General features: G+C 34.4%; 1 protein-coding gene across 4 annotated transcripts in view; it reads left to right on the forward strand.

The window, feature by feature from the left end:
* The window catches only part of FSTL5 (follistatin like 5), a 786,930-nt gene that overhangs the window by 716,598 nt on the left and 51,376 nt on the right, over nucleotides 1-18,956 (forward strand). For all 4 annotated transcript variants that reach the window (XM_045055718.1, XM_045055716.1, XM_045055717.1 and 1 more), the window contains exons 14-15: nucleotides 9,419-9,526; nucleotides 15,747-15,871. In XM_045055718.1, coding sequence (XP_044911653.1) covers nucleotides 9,419-9,526; nucleotides 15,747-15,871 — 233 coding nt within the window. The remainder of the gene's footprint in view (nucleotides 1-9,418; nucleotides 9,527-15,746; nucleotides 15,872-18,956) is intronic.

An 18,956-nucleotide genomic window follows, 5' to 3' on the forward strand; every position in this document is an offset into this window, starting at 1 on the left:
ATATTTGGAGCAAAAAGGCTGAGGCAGTAGAGTGTCATGTGGTTTCCCACACAATTCTGGCAAGGTGTACGATGAAGTTGAATGTTGCCTTTCCATCAATTAAAAAAAAATGGTTTTGAATTATAGGGGCTACCGAATACCTCAATGGAAAGAAGGAGCATGAAGTAGCAAGTGTAATGATTTGGGTCATTCTGCAACAATCTGTTCTATAGAAATTTAGACATCACTGTAGTTTTAAAATGAAAACTTCCATACTGAGTACACTCAGTCTAGTACTCTTTCTGATAGAAATACTACTTACTGAAACCCAAGGTTGACTGGTTGACTGTAAATATCAACTTAAACTTTTAGATATATACATAAAAGATTGTTTTCCTTTTAAATATAGAAGTTAGAATCTTCTTTTTTTTAAATTTAATTTTATTTATTTTGAGAGAGAGAGCATAAGCTGGGGAGGGACAGGAAGGGGGAGAAGGAGAAGGAGAGAGAGAGGGAGAGAGAGAGAGAGAGAGAGAGAGAGAGAGAGAATTCCAATAGGCCCCTTACTGTCAGCACAGAGCCCGAGGTGGAGCTCTATCCCACAAAACATGAAATCATGACCTGAGAAAAATCAAGAGTCGGATGCTTGACTGAGCCACCCAGGGGCCCCAAAAGTTAGAATTTCCAATTTTTTAATTTGTCTAAGCTCTTTGTTTCAAAACCATGTATAAATTCAGCCTGTGAACTCTTTAGATAATGAGTTCCATACATCTACTACCTGCTGGGTGAAAGAACACATCCTTATATTTGTCTTAACAATACCTTACAGTATGTAAATTTTAGTCTTCAAAAGTACATGCTTAAAGGTGAATTATAAATATCCTAGTGGTTCTATTTTTGTACTTGAAACACTTCATCTCTTAGAATTATAAATTCCCTCAAGGTTTTCCCAATTTGAAAACAACATGATAGATCTTACAGACTTCAATATTGAACCCTCTGTTTTATAAATTAATAACCCAAGTAGTTCAAGTTTTAAAACTACTTAAGGAAAAAAAAAACATTTCTAGCTACTTGAAAGACTAAATTAAAAAAAAAAAAACTTTATGACTTAAAGCTGTATTTATATCCAAATAGAGGGCACACTCAAAGTCAACTGCAAAGCACAAAGTTAATTTTATAAAAAGTAGAGCATCCCTTTCTCATTCTGACCACTTTTCTCAACTGAGCCTAGATTTGAAGTCAGTCTTTTTTGCATCCAAGTAAAGTTATACTTCCTGATTGAGTTCTGTAGCTGTTTATTTCTTTCTTTCAAACCTGAGTATATTATACAGCTAAGAATATTTTTTTTAATTTTTTTTCAACGTTTTTTATTTATTTTTGGGACAGAGAGAGACAGAGCATGAACGGGGGAGGGGCAGAGAGAGAGGGAGACACAGAATCGGAAACAGGCTCCAGGCTCTGAGCCATCAGCCCAGAGCCCGACGCGGGGCTCGAACTCACGGACCGCGAGATCGTGACCTGGCTGAAGTCGGACGCTTAACCAACTGCGCCACCCAGGCGCCCCTACAGCTAAGAATATTAATTATAACAGAAAGTTAGTTCATCTTCTCCCAAACATGATAAAAAATACCATAGAATTTTCCATAGTGTGGATATATAAATCGAACAGTGAATTCCCAAATCAATCTTAAAAAAGAAAAGAAAAGAGAAGAAAAATAACACTATTCTTATTTAAGTTTAATCTTTCGAGCTTTCTTTTTCAATCTAATTAAAGTAGATCCCTAGTGTTTTACACTGACCTTATCTAAGAAATCATATTTCTGACTTTTACTTTTGCCTGAAAACACCTGCAAAAGACTGTGTGGATTGGTATTAAATGTGTATTTTAAGATTAAAAATGTAAACATTTTGAGAAGGTTTGTTACATTTTATTATTAAAATGACAAATATTTTCTTGACAACATAAGATTTTATAAAATCCATGATAAAATATTATCATTGGAGTCTATTTGTTTTCAGTGGATGCAACAGTATCATTTGTATCAACAGCTTAAAAAGTAAAAGGTCACAATTTTTTAATGGAGTCTATAACGTTGGTGTTGCTTTAAACATCAAATGTGTTTTTATAAGAACACATGAAATTTTTATAAGAGTGGCATACAGGTGATATTTGACTGTAAAAGAGATTGACTAGTAACCAACTGACCTCATTTTGTCTTCTGTGGAGCAAAATCAGGTTTTGCTTGGATGCAAAAGTGGCTTGTGACACCTCGGGAGTATTCTTAAGTGTCATCAGCAGTCTCCTCTAGCCATTAGCACATTATCTTGAGAATCGACATCATTAGTTTAAATTAGGTTCACTTAATTAGCCAGCTGCTACTCTCCTTGTCAGACTGATAAACAAGCTGTGCTTCACTGTTCCTGCATGTCAAGACTCAACCCCAAGTTTTGTGTATCTTCTTTGCTATTATCAGTATTTCACCCTTACAAAATAAGCCATCTTTATAGAAGTTGATGCAACTGGCCATGACCAGTATAGCAAGTATTTTAATTTTTTAATGTTTATTTATTTTTTGAGAGAGACAGTGAGACTCGGTGTGAGGAGGGGAGGGGCAGAGAGAGGGAGACACAGAGTCTGAAGCAGGCTCCAGGATCTGAGCTGTTAGCACAGAGCTCTTCGTGGGTCTTGAACTCATGAACCATGAGATCATGACCTGAGCTGAAGTCGGATGCCTAACTGACTGAGCCACCTAGATGCCGAATATAGCATGTATTTTAGATTTTTTATATTTGCCTCACCCCCTCAAGAAATACTGATAAATTTGTATAACGGTAGGTATGTTGGAATTATGAAGGAGTTAAGGTTTGTAGATTGACATAGAGAAAAAACAAAACAAAACCTTATAGTGTAAGTAAATTATATCCTTAAACAATGTTTTAAAATATTAAAGAAAAAAATTTATCAATATCTTTATAAAGGTACAAATAAAACCTTTTTATTATTACATTATATAGTATATTTTAAGAGAGTAATAGGATACTGGGGCGCCTGGGTGGCTCAGTTGGTTAAGCGTCCAACTTCGGCTCAGGTCATGATTTCATGGCTTGTGGGTTCGAGCCCCGCATTGGGCCCTGTGCTGACAGCTCTAAGCCTGGAACCTGCTTCGGATTCTGTGTCTCCCTCTCTCTCTGCCCCTAACTCACTGGCATTCTGTCTCTGTCTCTCTCAAAAATAAATAAACATTATAAAAGAAACGAAAAAAAGAAAGTAATAGGGTAAGAAGTTAATTGAACATAATATAACACTCTGAAAACGGTACTTATATGGAAAATTAAGAAATATGGATTCTCAGACCTGAATACCTAGGTCACTACTATTAATTAGTTATGGTAACAATATATTGTAATTTTTAAGATGTTTCTGAAAATGAAAATTTTTGGAAGTAGGATTATGGTTTAATTATCTGAATATCACCAGGCCAAGCAAAGGATACTGTGTGCAGAAAATCATAGTGTTTATTGTATGGGAGAAAAATTTCCAATCTGCAGTATCAGAACCTTTAATTTAAACAAAGTCTTATGCAGGGCACCTGGGTGGCTCATCTGGTTATGTGTCTGACTTTGGCTCGGGTCATGATTTCTTGGTTCTTGGGTCAGAGCCCTCATCAGGCTATATGCTGACAGCTCAGAGCCTGGAGCCTGCTTCAGATTCTGTGTCTCCCTCTCTCTCTGCCCCTCCCTTGCTCATGCTCTGCCTCTCCCTGTCTCTCAAAAATAAATAAACATTAAAAAAAATTTTAAACAAAGTCTTATGGAATCATTCAATAGATCTAAACTGCTTCCCTTTGTTCTATTATGGTCAGGATTTCAATGACCTGCTACAAATAAAAATCTCATTTCCATAGGCTTCTCCAGGCAAAGTTTGAAAGCAATTTTCCTAGTAAAATAATATCAGTAATTAAAACAAATTTATACAAAGTAATAAATGAGCATTCTATATAGGTTAGCTGTGAGGTGAAAGATGAATACATATACACATTTTTTTTCCGATCACATATTCTTGAACATTTGTTATTCAACTTATATCATTTTTTTTTCTTGGTAAATGGTTAGTAGCTGCAGAAAAAAAAAACAAAAACCTATATACACCAATGGTCTCCAAAGTGGAGTGGGTGCAGCAAAAAGGAATGAAAATGACAAATTGTGAGAAGGAGATACTAGGATGTCTTTTTTCTTAAAAAAAAACATATTACATTTTATAAACATTTAATATACAGAACAATGTGGGAAGCTTGAATTCATCTGTATTTTGAATGGTGATGTAATGCACACTAAACATGACAGCATTTGGAGAGGAATGTGGGAGCTTTACAATAAGAAGGGATCAATAGTGGTACTTTAGTTCATTTTTATCTGTACAAAGGGGATAATGATACTGCATACCTCATCACAAAGACTGTTACGAAGATTAAAAGAAATTGTATTTGTAAAACATTTTTAAAAACCTTGTTTATAATAAGCATAGCACAGAGTATAATTGTCTTTCTTAAATAAAAAAATAATAATGATAGTAATAAGTTTTGGAATGTTCCTTAATTTTGCAATTTTGTTTCCCCAATTAAGTAGATTTAGAGGTCCATTAATTGTATGTTGATTACTGCTATTTACAAGGTATTGTTCTAAGTGCATAGGTGATACTATTGACTTACACAAACACAAACAATCTGCTTTCTAGCAACCTAGAATCCATTGGATGAAAACAGAAATGAAAGATGGGAATATTAAAATGTAAATTGCATAATGTATGCTGAGGTAGTAAGTCCTTTAGAAAAGGTAAAATGGTAGTGCAAGGCCACGTGGGATTGGGCAAGCTAAGGATGAGGGGATGTGCACAAAGTGAAGGCTGCTAACAGTATTAAGCAGGTGGTCAGACTGGCCTCCCTGAGAAGGCGAGTTCTGAACAAAGGAGGTGTTGAGGAAGCAGACACTGGGCTATCTGTGGATAAGTTCAGGGGAAAAGTCCTCCAAAAGACAGACATGTGGAGAGCATGTTGGATGAATGGCAGGAGGCCAAGAGCACCTTGATTGGAGGAGTAGGTGAAGGAGTCAGAGAAAGAAGAGGGAAGTGGCAGGTCAGCTAGGGCCTGGTAGTCATTCGAAGAACTTTTGGCTTTACTCTGAGGGAAAGGAAAAGACACTGTGGTGTTTAGAGCAGATTATTGTCATGATCTAATGCTTACAAAACAAACAACAAACCAAAGCATCCTGACAAATCTGTTGAGAAAGTTGGTGAGTATAAAGTTAGATGTTAGAAACCACGTGATGAGGGTCAAGAGGATAGAGTCTCTGTTCTTGTCGGTAGCAGGGGAGATGCTGCAGAGATCAGTATTTAAAAGGCAGATGGAATCCTGTTCCGGAGAATGAGAGGCATGGGAAAGAGAGGGCAGAAAAGGATAACAGAAAATTTACAATCCTTTTCGTAAAATGTGGAGAAACATTTAAACTATTTTATAACACTGAAGTTTACAGGTTTAATTATGGAAGAAAAAAATTAAGTACCAGATATAGTGTCTTTCTCTTTTATAAAGGCTAATGGTCTAAACTTACTCAACATTTAAAGTAATTCCCAGAGCGTACAAGCAGGTATTTTGTGAAATACAATACAATACATGCAGTTTAGTCCTTTCAAAAGTTGACAATATAAGTAAGAAAAATAACAATTTTTTGGCTGAAAATTGGGTATGGCAAGATTAGCCTGAAAATGGTTGTTTGGAAATATTTCTGTCATTGTTACATGAATTTGTTACTGAAAACCATGTAAATGTTCCTTCTGTGAAATGTGTTATATCTGCACACTTGAAATGTTGTAAACATATTTTTATCTCCTAGAGTTAAACATTTTCCAAATAAAGTATGTCAGATGTACTTTTCTTCATTTTGATCCACATATCTTTTTTAGTTCTGGTGAGCTTTTATAACCAAATCCCAAAATAAATTGAAGAGAATTGAATACCAAACCTTTGAAATCCTGAAAGGCAAAATGTTCAAAAATTTGGGAGAGCATTGAGCAGATATTTTTCTAACTCTGAAGCTGTTTTGAAAATTGATTGATATTTTTCTCCTTCAAATATGTATAGCTTAATTTACCTGAAGGCAATTATTCATGGACTGCTTTTTGACGTCTCCTGAAACATATTCTCCTAAGTCTCTGTCTTCCCATATAAAATAGTCTCTGTCTTCCCATTTATAAAATATTCATACTTAAAAGCTCAATCAAAGTATCACCTCATGCCCCTATCCTTCATCCTGCTTTTTACTCCTTCCCCTGAGCTTTCATGGCATTTGGTTCTTATTTTTATTTTTTGCCACATCTAGTTATTTTAAGTTCTTTCATCCTCTTGTCTACAAATTCTTTCAGGACAAAGACTATGTTTATTTACTTTCTCTTCCAGGTCTCAGATTCTTCATTTGCTAAATAAGGGTACTATATCTCTAACTTTAAAATATTATGATGCTAATTGTCATGAAAATACCTCTACTTCAGTTAGCTTTTCTGATAGTAGTAGTATTTCCATGGCATACCCCAAGTACTTTATATTTACTACCTTACCAAAATATTCAGAACAACCCTTTGAAGTAGGTGTGATTATTGTCTCCATTTTATCAGAGAGGAAACTGAAACACAGAGAAGCTTAGTAACTTCCCAAGGTACTATTATTTTTCTAACTTAAGTGAGGAGGCTAAAACTTGCAGTTAGCTTCAGAATGCATGCTCATAAGCATGGGGTACTACTGCCTCTCACTGATTCTTGGCTTCGTTTGCAGTGTCTATACAGATAATACTGCATGTATTGGGGTCTGTGGGTTTCCTTCCATCTTCCATAAAAGAAAAAAAACAAAAATAAAAACAAAAAACAAAACGAACAAACAAACAAACAAAAAAAACCAAAGAATGTTTCCTATACACGAGGCATAAATAGAAGTGCACCATATCCACATACGCACTGTCAGGAATTAAACTATCAGTTAAGAAAGATGATCTTTCATGTGCAAGGAGGTTGCCACATTGGGGATAAACACAGACTATCAAATCTCAGCTCTTCTGACCCCTGCTAGATGACTACTGGTAAGACCGAGTCTTCATTTCTTATCCTGTTTTATGTGGATATTAACATAATCCATGGACTGAACCTTATGAGAGCTGGCAAAATGGAAATTTTCATTTAAATTGTTCCTTAATATTTAAAGTTATCTAAACATCTTTGATCTTTGTTTAACTGTGTCTTAACAGTTAAAAAACAAAGAGCCTTTTCTTAATGTTGCTTTTGTTGTTGTATTGAACTATTTTATCTTTACATTGTAGATTATTCCATTTTAAGCTGCATGCAAAATAGGATAACGTTATAATCACACATACATCAAATTTTACAAATAATACAATATTACGATATGAAAAACAAAAGAATCGTATTGCTTTGTTATTAGTGTAATGATTAATGATGGCACTTTTGCTGTATACGCAATGAAATTGTCAATGAGGACATGAAGAATTTAAATGAAACATCTGGCATTCACTTGATTACAATGAACAAAATACCAGACTATTTCTTAAGTAAAAAAGCCATTTAATTATCCCAAATAACATCAAGTCTAGAGACAGTTATTCTAGGTTTGTGTAGCAACTCAAGGTTGTTACGGAGAATTCAGTCTCGTTTCATTTATCTCTTGCCAAATCCTCCCAAGTGTTGCTTGGGTTTTCCTTCTTAAGCTTATTGTGTCATGGCCTCAAAATGACTTTGGAAATTAAGGTTTACTGTTCTCATATGAGAGCATCCAAAGCAGGAAGAATGAGAAAGTGTGGCACAGTAGCATTCTCAAAAATCATTCATCACATTAATCTTTACCATGTATAAAGGGGAATATTCTATGTGACCACTCTAGCCTCTAGAGAGGCTAGGAATCTTCGCACTTGTGAAAGGGACCCTAAATAAGTGTTATTTTCTCCCCTTCAATATTACTGTAAACAATGGCACCCATTGTAGCATAATGTTTGATTTTTTTTTTAATGTTCCATATGAAAACTACAAACTACCTTAATTTTTACATGTGTTTCCCATTGTAGATAAGCCTGTCTTGCTGTCTGGATTTTTTTGTGTATATGTGTTCTACCAATTAACTACGTTTGCAGTTTTAATCTTGTATTATTTCTTCTACTTGGTTTTGTGTAAAAGGGGAATAATAAAGCTGGAATCCCTAAAAAAAAAAAAAAAAAAGGGAAGTAGGCTTAAATCTCTGATGCTCACCAAGTGGGCTACCTTCCCTGAGAACATTGATGGCCACCTAATCCCAAAGCAACATAGTGGCTCTGTTAGTCAGGAAGAAAGTGACAAGGGCGCTAATACAGAAATCTTTAAATAGGTGTTTTTAGAAATTAAATAATTACTGCAGTAATCCAAGAGTATTGAGAATTTTAAATAGATAAAATGCAGAACAAGGTTTTAGAAAATAGTTACTTTGGTAAGACTAAATTGCCAACATGTTAACTAAAGCATGAACCTTCACATGTTCAACCAACAGTAGTTTACCTTTAATCCACTGAGAAGAGGATTGCATTATGAACTAAAAATTGGGAAATTCTCTAGGGATATTGAACAGAGCTTTTGGAAGAAATGCTTTCTATATTGAATAAAGGTAGTTTTATTGAATACAATTTGTTTAATGCTATATGATCAGAAAAAAAAATATGTAAGGAAACTACTACAGGAAATTACTTGAAAAAGGTGTTAGCTTGAAATATAAATAGCTTGAAATTAAGGTGAGTGAAATAACTTCCTGGCAGGAATTTGTTTTCTGGAAGTTTTGTTTTAAGTAATTGCTAAATATTATAAATATTAGCAGAAAAACGCATTTACCACATCAATATGTTAAAATAATGCTTTTACTTCTTTCTGTAGTATTAGATTATTCATTAAGGAAACTAAATTAGGTAATCTGTCATTAGAGTTACAACCATATATCAGATTGCAGGCATTTTAGCATTATAGATGGCGAAATCCCATAACCAGCACTAGAGTGAAAAAAAAATCTAATAGTATAAACATAGTTCTTACGTGTGTTCAACAACTGAATAAAATACACATATTAATCATTTATATATCTTGAGTTTCTAAATAGCTTCTCTACGACACACAATTTGCATAGGTAATGAAGGAACTTAAGACTACATAAAAATATGGGCAAAAAATTATTCAAAAAATATGCTTGGGTAAAGTATCATATTTCCAAATTAATCAAATAAAGGTTTAGAAAATTAGATAATTTGCAACATAAATTTTTAATCTGACATCTAAACTCTTGTGTTCTTTCATAATTTTTGGCATAGTATTAAATGAATATTTCAGTCTGAAAACATTTTTTTCAACTCCTATTTATTACAGGCAGTAAGCACAGACCCTGTGCCAGTTAAATTACACTACGACAAATCACATGACCAGGTATGGGTGTTAAGCTGGGGTACCATGGAAAAGACTTCTCCAACATTGCAAGTAAGTACATTTCAGTATATTTGAGAAAACAATGACTTTTTTTAATTTTTTTTTCAACGTTTATTTATTTTTGGGACAGAGAGAGACAGAGCATGAACGGGGGAGGGGCAGAGAGAGAGGGAGACACAGAATCCGAAACAGGCTCCAGGCTCTGAGCCATCAGCCCAGAGCCCGACGTGGGGCTCGAACTCACGGACTGTGAGATCGAGACCTGGCTGAAGTCGGACGCTTAACCGACTGCGCCACCCAGGCGCCCCTAGAAAACAATGATTTTTAAACCTTTAGATATATCACTGGATATTTATAACTATTTAGCAATGATATTCTTCCATCTGAGGACTGTACTTTAATCACATCTAGATCTGCATAGAAAAGGCAGGGGGAGATAATACTCAAGTTATTGTTTGGATTGGAAAATACTGTAGGTCATACTTATCAAAGGTTAGATTTATACGCAAAAATAATAACCGATGATGACAAAACTGATGCCATTAGGAAGAAAAAAAATCATAATTTACCTTTCAGCAATTACCTTCCTCCCTCCAATTTGCATGAGATTTCTTTTGTTTCCATCTCTCTTTCAAAACGTGGCATAGAGATAGAGACTAAGAGAGTTGGACAGTCTCAAGACACATCTCCAATTTTTCCAGAAAGATAGTGTGTTATTATCTGAGCACAGACTCGTTTCTAACTGGGGAATAAGTGGTAGAATCTTTGTGGAATTTGCTTACATTTTAAAGTTGTTTATACAGAACTTAGTAGAGAAAAAAATATATATTTTGACAATGTCTCTTTGGCACAATCTTCCAATTTTTGGAGTTACAAGTTTAACAGAAAACTGAGAGGGAATGAGAAAGAACATTTGGCCCTGGAAATGTGTTTTTATCTATTTCTCAAACTGCCTTGATTATAGCACTGCTGTGAAGATTCCTCTTCTTATAAAGTCCTAAATCATTAACTTTGGCCAGTTTTCACTAAGTCTTACATGCAAATTTTTTTTGTTTTGTTGGTTTTTTTTTTTTTTTTTACTTTTTGTCAGTTGTCACTACCAATACTTTAAATGATTCTGAAGTATTTTTAGTTTTACAATATTTAACTTACAAGAGGCAAGTTTACTGAAATGATTTTAAAGGAACTATGAGAATGATGGTTCATTTTATATTTCACTAGAAATATGTGTCATAAGTAACATCTAACATGTAATAGTTATTCAGTTATTTGCTGTAGCAAATGAAATCACCCCAAAATTTGATGTGTTAAACAGAATTAAAGAATGACTTAATGGGGCACCTGGGTGGCTCAGTCGGTTAAGCACCCAACTCTGGCTCAGGTCATGATCTTGCAGTTTGTGGGTTTGAGCCTGCTTTGGATCCTGTGCCTCCCTCTCTCTGCCCCTCACCTGCTCATGCTCTGTCTCTTTCTCTCACTCAAAGGGAAATAAACATAAAAAATAATAATAATGACTTATTACTCATAGTTCTGTGGTGCAGCAATCTGGGAAGTTTGTGGGCATGATTAAGAAACACTCAGATGGCTGCACTCATCTGATTACAGTAGCTGGATGGTTCAAAATAGTCTCACTCCCACGTTTGTTATGTGATAGTGGTGATTAGCTGGGTGGCTTGTGTCTCTAGCATGTGCCTGCTCATCCTTTAGACTGGCATCTGGCAACATGGTGGTTCCAGGTTATAAGACAGTGGAAATTGCAAGGCTAATTAAGATCTAGGTCTTAGAATTCACATAAAGTCACTTCTACTCCAGCTTATTGATCAAAGTAAGGCATACTCCTTGCCTAGATTCAAGAACATGAAGTAACAAGGCCAATCTTTTGATGGAAAGACTACAGTGTTCATTGTGGACAACTGCTTGACTGATCTATGACAATATGGTAATATCCTCTAGTTATTTGATATTTTACTCTTAAATCTTGACAAGATAAAACAGGCCAATATATATTATTTTTTTAAAAAACCATTCTTATGAATTATTTTAATTCTATTACCTTAAAAATAAAATAAACACAGCTTATAAAAGTTATTTTTTTTCTTTTAAAGCAGCATATATTTTCTTTTTTTATTTATTTTTATACTTTCTTTAAAACTTATTTATTAATTTTGAGAGTGGGAGAGAAAGATAGTAAGTGGAGGAGGGCAGAGAGAAAGGGAGGACAGAGGATCCAAAGTGGGCTCTGTGCTAACAGCAGAGAGCTTGATGTGGGGTTCCAATTCATGAACCATGAGATCATGACCTGAGCCAAAGTCAGACACTTAACCAACTGAGCCACCCAGGCACCCTACAAGCTGTATATATTTTCATTCTACTATATTCTTTAGAACTGATTTCTTCCCCTCCCTATTGGTATTTGCTACTTGGATAGATTAATGTTGCAATCCTCAGTGTTGCAATCCTTCCATAAGGCACTTTAGGCAAACTCCTCTAATATCATACAGAAAGGGGAGAAAAGGCTTTATAAAGGTGTTAAGTAACTTCCCACACATTATCCAGCCGTTAAAAAATGGGTCTTTTTCTCTGGATGTCTAATAAAAAATATGCTAGTAAGATTTAATGATTTTTTTAAGTACTTGCTGGATGGAGGGAAAGGTAAGTTCCACACCTGAAAATATAATACAATATGTAAGAATTCAGAAGTACTATTGAAATAGTACATACCATAAGATTTATTTGCATGAAGTAAAATTTACACACATGCACATACATCTATATAAATCTGTGATAGATTAGATAGATTGATAGATAGACAGGCTGACAGGAAACACAGAGTCTCTGGATCATAGAACAGACCATTTCTTCCTCAAGGAGCATATTTGTGTTAATTCTCCAACCCCATTCCCATGGGGTGATGCCATGAGAGATTAATATTACCCTGCCTCAGCACAGTTGCACTAACAAGAGAAGGACCCTGCAATTATGTGTCTCCAAGTTTTTTTAAGACTGCTGGCACAATAGCCCATCCTCTCCTGTGAAAGATAGACATTATTATTACTCTGGGATGCAAATCTTATCAGGACGGTGCCCTGGAATGTCAGTAAGGCTCAAAGGAGTTAAGTCTCTACCTCTCTCTGGAGCAATACACAACCTTTAGCTTCCAAGGCCTTTTTGCTACCCTGTCATCCTTTAACCAGCTCTGCCAGTGCCCTCTGCTCAGAAAGACTTGACTCAGCAGAAATGTCAACAGATTAATGGTTAATTGTCTTCCAACAAGATTATCAGGAAACATCTGCAAAGGAAATGGGATTTAAGATTTGTTTCAAAGGGGAACAGACTTACCTTTGGAGAAACTGAATTCACCAAACCAAAAATATGGGCAAGGTCTGATTTTTGCTAGAGTGTTCCTGTGGCATGTTGAAAGATTAGACTAGAACTAGAGATATTGATGTCAGGTTGTGATGGCTAGGCAATAACTTTTTGCCCTAATGCAATATATCTTATAATAGTGGCCACTGAAAGCTTGAAGGTGCGAAAGCATTTTTATCAAAGATCTGAAACTCATATATATACTTATACTTTGTGTTTTCATTTGACTATAATTAAATCTATACAACTTTACCAATTATGGTAAATCATTTTCTGTGATATTTATAATTAATTAATAACAACTAATAAATTTCATAACTATAGGTACATAAGACAGTGGTTTTCCAATTACTATTCTCAGATGAATTATCAAAGATTTATTATCGTTATTTTTTTATTTTTTATTATTTTTAAAAATTTTTTTAATGTTTATTTATTTTTGAGAGAGACAGAGACAGAGACAGAGCGTGAGCAGGGGAGGGGCAGAGAGAGAGGGAGACAGAATCTGAAGCAGGCTCCAGGCTCTGTGCTGTCAGCACAGAACCCGATGTGGGGCTCGAACTCACGACCTGAGCCAAAGTCGGACGCTTAACCGACTGAGCCACCTAGGCGCCCCTCGTTATTTTTTTTTAAAAGGAAACTATGCCTTACGAAAATTTAGGAAATGCTGTTGTGAAAGTCATGAGTCTGTCATCTACACAGATTTACAATCCATATGTTATCTTTTCAAATGCACAATAATTAGAGAGGAAATGTCCCCAGGAAACAACTTGGAATAAAGTCTTTACGTCTTGCTATTGGCCAGGAAGTAGGCTCCAGCCAGATGGGGTGACAGTGGGAGTTGGCAGCTGTAGGTTATTACAGATAGAGAAACAAGCAGCAGGATGCCATTAGGAATGAGCCAAGGATTGTCCCAAGATCTGGCCTGTTGATTAAGGTGCATTGTGGATCAATTTGTGTGTCCTGGCAGTTAGTCAGCTCAGTCCTGATATCTGGTAATCCACCTCTTCCCATTCAATTGCAGCAATGAGAAGGATCTAGAACCATCAGGAAACAAAGTCCAGACTAAGAACTAGGGAAAAGTTAGTTAACATACAGTATAGTCTTCTTGGCTTCAGGAGTAGAACCCAGTGATTCATCTCTTACATATAATACCCAGTGCTCATCTTGAAGAGCACCCCCCTTACTGCCTATCACCCATTTAACCCACCTCACCACCCCACTATCCCTTCAACCCTCAGTTTGTTCTCTATATTTAAGAGTGTCTTATGGTTTTGAGGATGTAGGGAAAGGGGAACCTTACTGCACTGTTGGTGGGAATGCAAACTGGTGCAGCCACTCTGGAAAACAGTATGGACATTCCTCAAAAACTTAAAAAGAGAACTACTGTACATCCAGCATTTGCACTACCAGAAATTTATCCAAAGGACAGAAAAAAAGCTGATTTGAAGGGGCACATGCACCCTAATGTTTACAGAAGTGCTATAAACAATAGGCAAATTATGGAAAAAGTCCAATGTCCATCAACTGATGATGAATGGTTAAGATGATGTGGTATATATATATATATATATATATATATATATATATATATATATAGGAATATACTCAGCAATCAAAAAAATGAAATCTTACCATTTGTAACAATGTGGATGGAACTGGAGAGCATTATGCTGAACAGAGAGGGAGGCACTGTATTTTTACAACCTAGGACTATGCCAAACACAAATGAGATGCTCAGTTATGTTTCATTGGCATAAAATAATTTTCATCAGTAATGTTGGGATACATTATAGTGTTGTTTTACTATTAAGTTATGTGATGCCTGTAAACTGCTTAGAACACATACTGGTATATAGCAAGTTCTCCATAATGTTATTATTGCTGCGATCAGCCTGAATAAATGAAGAAAACTTAGTTTCTCGGAGAAAAAAAATCAAAAATGCTATTTACTTTTGTCATATAAACCAAAGGAAAAGACTCAGTTTTAAGGGGGGAAAGTCTACTTAACTTAGGAGAGTCAGTCAATAGTTTAAGAAGTTTAATTTGGTGGCCATATGTAGAAAGGATTTAAAAGGGGAGAAATAAAGGCAGAAAGTGCTTTAAAAGGCTAACACAGAGCAATGATTGTCCAGCAGGAACAGGAAAACATATGGAGGTGTGAGAAATCTGAAGAAAGAACTGATAGAATTTGGTGCATAATGGAATATGAAGAACAAAAGAGTTTAAATGTAGTCATCTTTTCTTGAATGGACTATAAAAGTTTTAAAAACCAATTAACAATGAATAAAAAGAGGAAAAATATTTGATAAAAACTTACTTGAACCTGTTATTTTCAATGTATAGGGGGAAAAAGTTAAATATAATTTCATCTATTCTAACGTTATTAAGCGCTAAAATATTATGTATGATTTGTTTTAGAGTTTTCAGTTTTATTTCCAGCTCTGTTCTATATTAAAAGTTTTCTGTTCATCAGCTATACCTTAACAAAACTGAAGAAAGGAAGGAAGGAAGGAAGGAAGGAAGGAAGGAAGGAAGGAAGGAAGGAAGGAAGGAAAGCTAATAATCTCATTTACATCATATGTATGCTTGTTTTTATTTTTCTCATTATAGCAAGGTTAACATGTTTATAACACAGAAGTTGTTTATAATAATTTTATAATTTAAGCAGAAATTTTTCAAGACAAATCTTTTTCTGTTTTTTTCTTTATAAAAACAAATTTCTATGTTAAAAATAACCAAACAATTACAAAATTCCAATTTGCTTAATGATGTACTAATTTTCAGGATGGCAATAAAGAATCTAAGAAACAACTGCTGATTTGTTTCATCTCTAAATAAAGTTAACACTGAAACTATTAAGCGAATGCACTGCCAATGTCTAACCATGGCGTGTTCTGTTTAGGTAATAACCCTGGCCAGTGGGAATGTTCCCCACCACACTATTCACACCCAGCCTGTGGGAAAGCAGTTTGACCGAGTGGATGATTTTTTTATCCCCATGACAACACTCATCATCACACATATGAGGTAAGTTCTAAAATGAATGATCAATTTTTGGATTCCTCCTAATTTAGACAGGAAGCCATGGGAAATCATAAAAACTAAAACACATTTCTGTTATACAACAAATACACACATGATTTACCTTGTCTCATCTACTTGATGAAATTTTATTTACCAACATTAGTAATGAGTTTCCTGTCATGCATTTCTTTGTATGCCTAATAAGGAAGTGAATTTTAAAAGATCAGTTGCCATTTTTAAGTCAATTTTACAGTTAATATTTTTGCAAGCTGTCATTAGAGTCTTCTTATCAGGCTTTTACAAAATGCTGACATTTGAACTCAGCATGATGAAAGAACCACTCTTCTAGAAATCTATTCAATGTATTATAATGACATTCTTACACCACGTCTATATGGAAATTAGTATAAAAATGTCCATAAGAAATTAATATAAAACTGTATTAGGAAGTATAGTATACAGTAAGTTTAAATAAAATGTTTGAGGTCTACCCTTTGGGAAATACATTATTGTGCTCCATCTTCGTGTGTACTTACAAGAGGAGGAAAAGTATTAACTTCGAATGACGTCACTCCAAAGTTCCATAGAAGTGGCTTAAATGCTGGATAATATCACAATTTCAGGTACTGTGTATCTTGATAATCTATTTGGAAAACTTTTAAAGTATTGCTTCGCAATGTTAGTGAATTTGAACCTAACTAATACGTTCTGTTTCTCAAGTGAATGAGGTGGAAATGCTCCAGATATGTTATATGAGTCATTATTGATTCTTGTGTATATTTCTCTTGTATTAAATTGGAAATTATCTTATCTAAGAATTGGAGCTGTAAGAATTATGAAAGATTATGAAATTCAACTTTCATGAGGGAAAAAAAGGGGGATTAATAAATCAGACTTGTGGCTCATAGTCAGACATTACATATAAACTGTCATTTGCACAGTCAAGTATGTTTTCAAAGAGGTTAGCATATTTTTCAAGCAATTGACCATTAACTTCAGAGTGTCTATTATGTACTCAGCAATAAAGTGATTAAAAAATGTAATGGCCTGTCACAATTATTGCATGTTTTATGGAAAATAAGTAGAACTTGTTGAAAATGCAGCATATTTTAAAATTGTTTGTATCAAAGTCATAATTTTTACATTTGACTATAAGCACTGTAATAATTCAGATACAGAAGAAATCAGCATATTAACCAAAAATGGTACCACTTGAGATGGTACCTAAAAATATTTTTATACACTTGATAAGGATACAACTTCATTTAATTGGCAGTGAGTGTTATGAGTAACAACTATTTCTTTTTTATTTTCAAGTTATTGGTGAATTATCACTAATCAATAATTTAATATGTAAAACTTGCTTTTATTTACCCCATTTCCTATTATGCATTACTGTATTTAATACACTATTCTGAAATTTGCTTTTTTTTTCCAAATGCACTAAAGATGGAATTATTTGCAGCAAATTTTCTGTGTCTATAACACTAATCAGGTTAATAGTGTACAGTTCGGGGGTATTTCTTTTCCCCTGCAACCAGTAAATTATTTCATTATGGTAAGATACCTACCAGGCCAAGAGTTTAACTTTGTCTAAATGCTGTAAGTGCTTTGTGTATTTCTGGGGTTGTATTTATAATTGACATTCAAGACTGCATTGCACAATTATAGAATTGATACATATGCAGTCAGAACATAACATCTCTTTAGGGTCTTACAACATAGCTAGAGATGGAGCTAATAATTATAGGAGCATCCTAATAATATGAAGACGTATAAGGCAAAATTTTATTTGGGTTATTTCTATATATTATGAGAAACACTGGAAAGTGTGCTTGAGGATATTTTAAATCTTTTTCCTTTTAGGGATGCATAGTGAAATGCAAGAGTGTTTTGCTTTATTTATACTAAATTACAATCCTACTTGCATATGGAGTCCCATTTTAATGAATGCAGATGGTCAAATTTTCTACTGCAACTATTCTACTCTTCTACTCACTATTCCTATTACTAAAGTGAAGAGTAAGAGTAAAATTTAGCATACATTTCCAAAATCAAAACATTAAACATAAACTATTTTTAACATAATGAGAATTTTTTTTACATTAGGAAAATCTGATGGATAGACACAATCTTTTCTTCTGCCAATTTCATGTAACATATTTTTTCTAATCAAATTTGGCATGTGTTTAAATATGTGTTGCAAAGACTGATCTTTTTATAAATTGTGTTTTTTGGAATTTTAAACTATTTTCTGACTGTTTTGCTTGGTATATATTTCCAGGCTATGCAGAAGGTCTGACCCATAATATGTGTTGGATTAATATGAGTTTCCTTCCTCTGACCCCTCATCACATTAATCTAATTTTCTCTCAGATTGCTACACTCTCACTACAAATAATTTATATCTCCAATGTCTGAAAAGCTCTTGGACAAGTGTCAGGATTTTATATTCTAAGTGCCTAAAAACTGGTAGGCTCCTAATTCACATATCTCATAAGAATGGGAATAAAGAAGAAAATACTACACTATCTCCTAAACCAGAATTTGTACAGTTTTGAGGGAATTATATAACAATGAGGGAACTGTATTTCTTATGTACTGGATGTCTCAACATCTAACATGATATCAGAGATGCAACAAATACAACATTAAGAGCACATGAATTCTGTAGAAGTAGTAATAAGTACTTATGTTTCCTGTCAGATAGATTTAAGCCTGGATGTCCCAGCAACACCATTTGCCATTGGCTATTGTGACCTTAGCTAGTTTACTTCATTTCTTTCTAAGGACTGGAATGAAATAATGTTTAAGTATTATGTTGCCCATAATCATCTTTCAGACTACTCTACTCGTAATTTACATTGGTGCAGGGGCTCCCTTGCGAATACTTTCAATTTTGCTAAAAGTCTCTATTTTTTCCCTGCTTGGCTTCTTCTCATTTTGTTCTCCTTTTATTTATTCTTTTTCGTTTTTTAGTGTCTATAATTCTCAAGCTTGTTTAATCTAGTGTATAAAGTAAATCAAGACTGAGGAATTTAAGAGAACCAAAATTACTTAATCAATCTATATTAAAAAATAAACTTGT

This window comes from Felis catus, chromosome B1 (genome assembly GCF_018350175.1).
Source record: "Felis catus isolate Fca126 chromosome B1, F.catus_Fca126_mat1.0, whole genome shotgun sequence".
NCBI lineage: Eukaryota > Metazoa > Chordata > Mammalia > Carnivora > Felidae > Felis > Felis catus.